At 36.3% G+C, this 10,133-nt stretch overlaps 1 protein-coding gene across 1 annotated transcript; it reads right to left on the reverse strand.

Annotated features, from left to right (window-relative positions):
• Positions 1-558: 558 nt before the first annotated feature.
• Positions 559-5,589, reverse strand: LOC148951561 (enhancer of split mgamma protein-like). Its single transcript, XM_089090331.1, has 2 exons — positions 5,433-5,589; positions 559-1,277 (listed from the first exon to the last, which is right to left on the reverse strand). The coding sequence occupies exons 1-2, from the start codon at positions 5,499-5,501 to the stop codon at positions 669-671; spliced, it is 678 nt and encodes a 225-aa protein (XP_088946457.1). The 5' UTR covers positions 5,502-5,589; the 3' UTR covers positions 559-668.
• Between the last annotated feature and the right edge of the window lie 4,544 nt (positions 5,590-10,133).

The raw sequence follows: 10,133 nt of genomic DNA on the forward strand, positions 1-10,133 counted from the left end.
CCTTATATGATCATAGTAAGCAAAGGCGTTTTTGTTCTCTCTGCACATGTAAAGCTAAGAATTGGCCAAATTATCTGTTACCTGATGTTTTGAATGTAATAACAAATATGTTTGGAGTAATAAATAAATATCACTAATGATTTATTGTCTTTTATAAGGTTGACACAGAACAATATTTCTGTCATATGCTATGGTCGTCAGGTGAATCAATGAACAATTGTTATTGTTTTATTCTTTGCATAGGACTGTTTCTTCAATGAATGTTTCTGTTGTTTTGAAAAAATTATAAACAACAATTTACACGGCTGTTGCCAACGAAAAATTTTGTCCCAGATCAAATTACCAGATCTAAGTTGAATTTTCAACTCAATGAATTGCTTAATGAAACAATTAAAATTGCTCATGTCGGCAACTAAGTTGCTATAACAAGCAATGTTTGCTCATGTATGAGCATCTGTCCGAACCAAATGTTACTTTGATATAGCCACTTCCAAAAATAAATAGACTCTTAAGTCTAAAATTCTTTATCACTAATTTAAATCAGTCTAAAATTCGACAAGTTTTATTAAATCGCAATAAAGGCACAAACATTATGTATCACAGTGATATAAAACTGGGAACGAAAAAAAAAAAAGTAAAAACAAATTAAAAACAACCCAAAGAATCAGTTACCAAGGCCTCCACATATTTTCTTGCTTAGAATTTTGGGAATCAACTTTAAAATGTACTAATTCCTGATTCACTGGAGAGATTGGCAATACATTTCTATAGCTACTTCGGGGAGAAGGAATGGGAGATACAATTTTAGGCATACATGTGGCAGCGCCAGCGAGGGCAAGAAGTCGCGAGTATCCATTTGTTAATGTTTCAGGGGAACTTGGTGGTGTTGGTCTGAAATGGTTCTGGTGTTGAATAAAAACAGATGGAGCAGGTTCAATTTGTCCAACACACTGGCTCAGGTGAGTCACAAGACGAGCACTAATACCATTATCAACTCCTGGTGCTTGAGTTAAAAATCGAGATACCTCCGCGGCACAGTGGGTAAATCCCGCTTTGAAATGTTCAGTTTTTCCCATTGGATTTGAATCTGGAAATAATGCCTTTTGTTCACGCAGTCTGTGAAGGTGACGAACGGTGAGCTCAAGCACGTCGGCCTTCTCAAGTTTGGCAAGATTCTCTCCATCGGCGACTAACGCAGCACACATGAGCTCTTTGAGTTCTTCGAGACAACGGTTTATCCTGGCCCGTCGCTTACGTTCCAGCATCGGCTTCATCACCTTTAAAAAGAAATGCAAAACATAAACATGCATGTAAAGCTAAAGTTTAATAGGCAACTGCTCATATAAAGGTAAATTTAATGGTAGATTTCTTGATTTTCCATTTTTTTCTTTATTCAAAGCATTAGTTTTTATCCATCTTATATCAATTTTGTTTTTATAGCCAAGAACACCAAAGCATTAATCTTGCCAATACATAAAACAACGGTTTCTCAGGCTTGTTCCACTGCTTTATTTTTTCTCTCAATTTTTGTAAATGGAAAAGCAGTGTGGTCTACAAAATTATTTAAGACAAAACTTGACAATTTTTTTTTTAATATTTTGTTTGTGCTACTACTTACCCTATATCTATCAGAAATGGACCAGAATATATTTAAAATTTCGATTAGTTCCCCTCACATTTTGTCCTTAATAACTCCTCCTTTGTTACCAGAATAACAGAATGTTTCAAGATTTAAAATTAGAGAGAGAGGAAAAGAAAATAAGAGAAAGACATAGGGAAAGAGATTCTTGTAATGAGCGTACGATCATGAAGCTTATAATATAGACAGTAATCTCTGCTTTATGTATCCATATATAGACACAGGCTGAACAATTTTTCGTGGACGGAGCAAATGAATAAAAAAAGAAGAATTGCGTAAGAAATATTTAAGATTATAGAAGGATCGTAAGAAATTTGAGTTGCGAGACGGGGGGCAGACCTGAATAAGTGACTCACTTGAAGGTGAGGCTAGGCAGTATCGACTCCCTAGAAAACGCGTTACCCCTTAGAAAAACATTCAAAAGTGAGTTAAGAGCTCAAATACCACATAATAGGGTAAATTCACCCCCCCCCATCAGATGACTGCTTCTCTCCCATAGAAAAAAGGTAAGCTCGTGCCCAAGAGTGCACCAGCGTACATGCCTTCACAGCAGTATAGACAAGGAACTAAATAAGTTTCCAAATTTTAATTTTAGTAATCTAGTAAGGCAAGTTCATCATTATCATCGATTGGCGAATGGGCAACCTGGTCCACCTAGGGAAAAGGAAAGGGTTTCATCAGAAACCTTGTTTGTCCCCTAAAATCACGGAAGCCAAACTTAGGGTTCCCACAGCCACGAATTCACGTGAAAAAAATAATGTTCCTTCTTTTTGGCGAGTAACTTACTTTCACAAATTCTGTGGTTAGTTTCAACGGTATTTCAAAAAAAAATATGGTGAGGTTGGATACTTTAACTTCAAGGATTTATCACAGATTCAAGCTAGAGGGAAACTTGTTGAAAAGAAAAATGAAAAGTAAATAGTGATTAAGCTTTTGCAAAAAAAAAAATCAAATATATTTGTTACGTAGCAAAAGTATCTTTGGCAAAAAAATTATTTGGTATGAAGTCGAAAATATTTTCTCGTGCAGAATCGCCATTTTTTGCCTAAAATTCAATGATAATTGCAAAAAATAGCAGCTGTGTCCTGGGTTAAGAGGTGGATTAAGTCGAATTAAATTATTTTTCAGTTTACAAAAATTATTAAATTAACAAGATTAAATTTTTCTTTTGGTAGCAAAACAAACATCAGAACTATTTATATTATTTCTTGAAGACCATCAGAAAGCCTCGGTTTCCTTGTCCAAGGACGTACGCATGATGTTTTAGGGGAGGGGGGTACTAATAATAAAAAGACGACCAAGGCCACACTATATTTCCTTCATACAAATAATAAAGAGGATAGCGCAAAGAAGAAATTGTAAAGTCAACAAATATTGTACAAGAAAACCAATTGAATATTTCAGCTATATGTTTAATTGCTGAGCTCAGCAGAAAAAAAAGTATTTTATCTTTATTCTACCTTTTTGTTTTGCTGAGGACAGCTACTAGATATATACCTGAAATACTCATTTAGTTTTCTTCTGTAATTCACTGTCTCTAAAACTTCCTCTTTGTGTTTTTGAGAGTAATTAAATTCTTTTGTAATCTAAATAATAATTAGTACCCGGAAATTTGGAAACTTTCAGGATGTCTGGAAACAGGAGGGGGCAGGTAAATCCCTGTCCCTGCCCCTTTGAAACGTAACATGTAGATTTTTTTTCCTCTGACGTGACTATGCTGTCTTCACTAACGTTATTATTGTGAGTTGTGTGTTTTTTTTTGTTTTTTTTTTGCTCTCCTCCCTCTTTTTATTTTACACAACGAGTTTAAAATAAATAATAATAATAAAAGAAGATAAACATAAAAAAATGAAGACCTGCCAAAAAAGCAAATAACGGAAAGTCAATAATATCAATTTAAGCAAAGCAATTCAAAAAGTGAAAAAAAGAAAAGACAGGAAGAGGCAGAAGTTTGGAAGAGCATATTCAGAGCCTTTCAAAGGGGGGGGGGGCAACCGGGATAGTTGCCCTTAGAGCCGTGGTAGCGGGCGCGGCTGGGAGTTGCCCACTTTGATCAAATTGTTTGCACCAACCCTAGGAATGGTACTGAGTATATTTATTTGCCAACTTTGTCTTTATTTTGAATATCTATAGTTAAAACACTTTTATATATTGCGGCTTAAATTTCTAAAATTTTAAAGAATTAAAAGAGATTCTTTAAATTTAAACTCACTTTTGAAAATAGATTGCAGTGACTTTTCAAAATTTATTTGAAGCACCTTAGATTTCTAATAGATTAGACTCCTACTGTATGAACAATAATATATACTATTTTGCCATTTTTTTAAAGCTTAAAAATCGCACAGCACAACAAACAATAGAAATAGTCGGTACTTTAGCTTAATTCTTGTGAATAATAAAAAAAGCTAGGCTATACATTGTAGGCTCCGCATCAATTCAAATAGCTCTCCAGGGTGTAATTTAGCCTTTGCTGTGGACCTGGACCTGTCTATGAAAGTTTTATTCACCTAACTCAAATGCTGTACAAAAATACCCACATCTACAATCATGGGCGCCCATATGGGGGGGGGGGGGGCTTCCGCCCCCCTGGCTGAATGATGCTGCCTTATTTTTATATTTTTGTTCTGAGATTTCTATTATATAGCATTAAAAGTGCCAATTGGATGAGGTTTGCCCCCCCCCGGGAATTCAGCTTATGGGCGCCCATGTCTACAATTGCCCGTGCATCACATCTTGCAATATTTTGTAGGTATGGGTTAACATTGAGTCTAGACTATGGGCCATGAACAGAAAAGGACCAGGTTGTCGCGTCTCAACCCGTCTCAATTTGTTTTTTATGACAAAGACCTTTATTTTGTAACACACCCGCACATTTGTCTCGTAGCCCTGCCTAGGATGTAATTTGTCTTGTAATCCTAGCGTGTTGAACATAGGCCCCCTAAAAAATTATTTTTTCAGTTTTGCTTCAAGGGCATAAAGTTAGTAGTCTAAAAATGTTAGGCCTACTTTTTTTTATTTAGCCTGTTTCGTTCTGGAGAGCCCCAGCCCTCCATTTCTACCCAACTTCAGTTCTAGGTGCTATACAGGATTTTTCGTTAGGCTATCAAAATTACAACTTGAAGATTCGAAATACATCCTAGGGCGCTTCATTTCTCTAGTCTACAAAAATTAGTTATATAATATTGTTTTTAAGTAAAGCGCTAGCTTCTAAAAAAATTTTCAAATTTACGTTTTAAGTTATAACTTGGATCATTACTTTCAGCAGGAAAAAAGGACACCCTATAAAAATATGACAACTAGGCTACTTTTAAAAATCCTAGAATACTTGGGCTATATCATTGTTAAAGGCGCATCAAATTACTTGACTCCCACCCCTAATGTGCAAATATTCCTAGTCCAAACTAGGCTATATAGGCTATGCTTCATGAATTTTCCGTCGCTTGTTGCTGTTAAATTATTTGAAGAAAAGAGTTGTCCTGTAGAAAATACAGAGTATATATAATTTGGACTATAGCCTATATCTGCACATTAGAGGGGGGCGGGTAAAAATAAGAGTACTTTTAGTTAATATATCGGGCTTTTAGTTAATATATCGGCCTAGGCAATGTAAGCATTTTAGAATTTCTTAAAGTAGTTTTCAGACTTTATAGTTTCTTTCTGTAGGGACCAACCCCTAAAATAGTAGGCTAGGCCTATTCTTTGAATTAATAGAATAGGCTATCAAAGGATCAACGTTCGTAAACATGCTTTTATAGCTAAATATTTCAAAAAAACAAAGTTAAATATTTCGTACCTTTCTGTACTGATAAGTTCTCGATATAGGGTGTTCATTATCAAAATTGCAACTTAAAGATGCTGACATCTTATGAGATAGATATAGCACGTGCTTCGTAGAGGAAGTCAGAGTTTCGACTGAAGCATTTCTCTACACGAGCGAATTCTTCCTCTTTCAGCCACCGTGGGAAAGAGTGAAGCGTTCCCACGATCTGGCTATCTGTGGGTGTCCACCTGCGGTCTTATGAAACAGGTTGCGTCAACTTGTCTTCGTATAATTAGCAAGTCAATGTGAGAAAGACCACTTGAAAATTTGCATTTTTACATTTGAGCTTTTAACTTGGCAATTGTCAGAGTGGATGACTTCGTCGCTAAAATGATGGATGTGTTTATAGCGTTTATTATACATCTTGAATGTTTAAAACAGATTTCACAAACTAGAAATAATGACCTTGTCACGAAGGGGCGCTGACTTTTCGCCCGCTGGTGCACATCTCGGAACGTCACTTGTGCCGCACAGTTCCGCAACGCTCGGCACAGTTCTGTCAAGCTTCGCACAGTCCCCAAAACGCTTGGCACAATCCCCAAAACGCTTGGCACAGTTCTGTCACGCTTAGCACGAACCACTTGGTGTACATGATTTTTGAAAGAGAGCAACCCCTCACCTTGTCAATAGCTTGTGCCGGGTTAGATGAGACGAAAGTTGTATATCAGTAGAATGATATTCAAATATCAATAATATTTTATTAAATTTTCTCCATAAAATAAATTTTATGGGGGTTCATCACCCATGGAGATACACAGTAAAGACCTTTAAGGAGGTAGGAGAGTTGATTCTTCATTAAGATTCCTCCAATGAAGCAAACACTGTATTAGCAAAAGAGCAGCACCATTCGATTTCCCATTCAACACTTTCAAATATAATCTTCCCTACCATATTGGGGGGGGGGGGCAAGAAGGGTTCATATCTGGATAGTCAAAGGGCATGGGATGCATAATATTTTTTCTCTCCATATTATTGGGGGGAGGGGAGCTGCCCCCCTTACCACCCCCAATCGACGCCCTTGAGTGTAAGCAAATTTTGTGAAAACATGGAATAAAATGGTACAGGCCCTTAAATTATGATTAATAGGGTTTTTTGCTTGAAGTAAAGTAAGAGTTTTGTTGCTACAGTGTTTTCTTGCGGAGTTTTTCATACAGTCTAGGGCTATATCCTGCCCTCTTGGAGGGATGTAGTGGGGTAGAAATGTAGATTTATGGAAGATTGTGCTTGTAAAAAGCGATTAATAGGAAAATTGAATAGTCCTACTCTTTTGTTATGATAGCGTTTCTTCATATAGGAAATCTCGCTTCAGAATAACCGGGGAAGGGGAAGGACTAATGGTGGATGAAAGTGATGATTTCTCTGATATGGGTAGAGATAATTGCATACATTTTCAATCCACATCCATGTGAAACTGTCCAGGGGCAGATCCAGGATTTTTTTAGGGGGGGCGCAAAATAGGTTGATCCGATAAACGTGCGTTATGAACAAGTTTAATTAACGCAAACTCTCATAAATGACCTACACTTATGCTTACTACATTTTCCTATACAATTCTGTTTTTTTTTTTTTTTTTTTTTTTTTTTTTTTTTTTTTTTTTTGTAAGGATGTTTTCTAAGAATAAACTCTTTTATGTACCTTACCAACAAAAAGCTTTTATCTGAAAGAATTACCAGAAATTTATATATATATATATATATATATATATATATATATATATATATATATATATATATATATATATATATATATATATATATATATATATATATATATATATATATATATATATATATATATATATATATATATATATATATATATATATATATATATATATATATATATATATATATATATATATATATATATATATATATATATATATATATATATATATATATATATATATATATATATATATATATATATATATATGTATATATATATATATTATATATATATATATGCTACTAACTACTAACAACTCACCGCAAGACAAGAGTAGTGTGCTAATAGGCACTCCGAAACTTACATAGAAACTTACACCTGAGGGTATACACAGTCTGAAACTTACATGGAAACATACACCTGAGGCAATAGGCACCACGAAACTTACATGCAATTACACATGAATTGCGCAAGGAAAAGCCATGGCTGAGACACTACACTCACGCTTGAACATTTTAAAAAGATAATCTGCCTTGGAAACAGTTTGATGTGTTCGGGGAAATTACGTTCCTTGGTGTTGATTGGCATTTGCAAAAAAGGGGTAATTATTGAGAAGATAATTTTTTAACATGAAATCTCCGAATAAAATATTTTTGGGTCATGTATTTAACGATGGAGAAAAAAGGTTAAGGTGATTAGCAATTACGAGTGGGGATCCCCCACCTCTTCTTAAACATTGCAAAAAAGATAGTAAAATTGCGTATTTAGGAAGGTTTTTCTAGGGAAAGCTGTCAAACACCCAATTTGCAAATACTTCAATGTGTTGTCAATTTTGGAGGGAAAACCAAAAATACTCAGAATCGAAAATAAATGGAATCTGCCTCAAGGGGAAGGCTCAGAGGCCCTTCGTTCCCCCATTTCTGAGGGCAAGGGAGGGGGGGGTCAATTTTGGAGGGAAAACCAAAAATACTCAGAAGGGAAAATAAATGGGATCTGCCTCACGGGTACGGCTCCGAGGCCCTTCGTCCCCCCGTTTCTGCGGGTAGGGGTGGGGGGGTCAATTTTGGAGGGAAAATCAAAAATACTCAGAATCGAAAATAAATGGGATCTGCCTCAAGGGGAAGGCTCAGAGGCCCTTCGTTCCCCCATTCTGAGGGCAGGGGAGGGGGGTCAATTTTGGAGGGAAAGACCAAAAATACTCAGAATCGAAAATATATGGGATCTGCCTCAAGGGTATGGCTCTGAGGCCCTGCGTTCCCCATTTTCTGAGGGCAGGGGAGGGGGGGTCAATTTTGGAGGGAAAACCAAAAATACTCAGAATCGAAAATAAATGGGATCTGCCTCAAGGGGAAGGCTCAGAGGCCCTTCGTTCCCCCATTTCTGAGGGCAGGGGAAGGGGGGGGTCAATTTTGGAGGGAAAACCAAAAATGCTCAGAATAGAAGATAATTTCCATTCATCTTAGTTTTTAACGATGCTCCTTATTTCTAGTTGAAAATGCTTATTTTTTAATTTAATTGGGAATGAAAAGTCAAACTCTAACATAAAGAACAAGGTATTTTGGAGGGGGTATCTGATGAAATAATTTAGGTCGTATGATCAATTTAATTTATTTTTTAAATTCAATAGTTTTTCAGTAAGGACACTCGATATCCTAAAAGTGTCTGATTAAAACTTTTACCTCGAGCATCGATGTTGTTAGCAGAATTTCAAAAAGGATCGTTTATGAGGGCTGGCGTATCTGATGAAATAATTTAGTTCGTATGGTCAATTTAATTTATTTTTTAATTCAGTAGTTTTTCAGTAAGGACACTCGATATCCTAAAAGTGTTTGATTCAATCTTTTACCTTGAGCATCGATGTTGTTAGCAGAATTTCAAAAAAGGATCGTTTATGAGGGCGTATCTGATGAAATAATTTAGGTCGTATGATCAATTTAATTTACTTTTTAATTCAGAAGTTTTTCAGTAAGGACACTCGATATCCTAAAAGTGTTTGATTCAAACTTTTACCTTGAGCATCGATGTTGTTAGCAGAATTTCAAAAAGGATCGTTTATGAGTGCTGGCGTATCTGATGAAATAATTTAGGTCGTATGATCAATTTAATTCATTTTTTAATTCAGAAGTTTTTCAGTAAGGACACTCGATATCCTAAAAGTGTTTGATTCAAACTTTTACCTTGAGCATCTATGTAGTTAGCAGAATTTCAAAAAGGATCGTTTATGAGTGCTGGCGTATCTGATGAAATAATTTAGGTCGTATGATCAATTAAATTTATTTTTTAATTCAGTAGTTTTTTTCAGTAAGGACACTCGATATCCTAAAAGTGTTTGATTCAAACTTTTACCTTGAGAATCGATGTTTTTGGGTCCCAGTCCACCAGCCTGAATGGTGGAAATCCACTAGCTCAGTATTGGGCTCTTAGTCCACCAGCCTAAATGGTGGAAATCCACTAACTCAGTATTGGGGTCTCAGACATGGCGTGTGTGTTTGTCCTCTCTGTGTGTGATTCGTCTCTTTGTGTCTGTCGTCTCTGTGTGTTTTTTAAATTTTTGGGTCACCTGCCGGAGACTCTGGGCGGGTGGGCACCCCCAAATATTGTCCCCAACAGAGAGGACAAACACATGTAAATGACAGATAGAGACGACACATGCACAGAGACAATACAAACACATAGAGTCAACACACACAGAGAGACTACACACACACACAGAAAAGGCAAACACACATAGAGACGACACACACAAAGAGACATCACACACACAAAGATACGAAATACAAATAGAGACGACATACACATAGAGACAACACACACACAGAGACAACATCCACACAGAGACGACACACACACACACAGAGACGACACACACACAGAGACGGCACACTCAAAGTGACGACTTACACATAGAGACGACACACACACAGAGACGACAAGCACATAGAAACGACACACGCAAACACACACACACACAGAGACGACACACATAGAGAGACAACACAGACACAG

This window comes from Artemia sp. Qi Xiang Cuo, chromosome 6, assembly GCF_049724085.1.
Source record: "Artemia sp. Qi Xiang Cuo chromosome 6, ASM4972408v1, whole genome shotgun sequence".
In the NCBI taxonomy this organism is placed as follows: Eukaryota; Metazoa; Arthropoda; class Branchiopoda; order Anostraca; family Artemiidae; genus Artemia; species Artemia sp. Qi Xiang Cuo.

What these genes read in the sequence shown, in the direction of transcription:
- LOC148951561 (XM_089090331.1), bottom strand. Translation starts at nt 5,501, where the DNA reads ATGTCAGCATCTTTAAGTTGCAATTTTGATAATGAACACCCTATATCG. An exon ending in GAACTTATCAGTACAGAAAG is followed by an intron (nt 1,278 to 5,432) that starts GTACGAAATATT and finishes TTCTTTTTAAAG; the next exon opens with GTGATGAAGCCGATGCTGGA.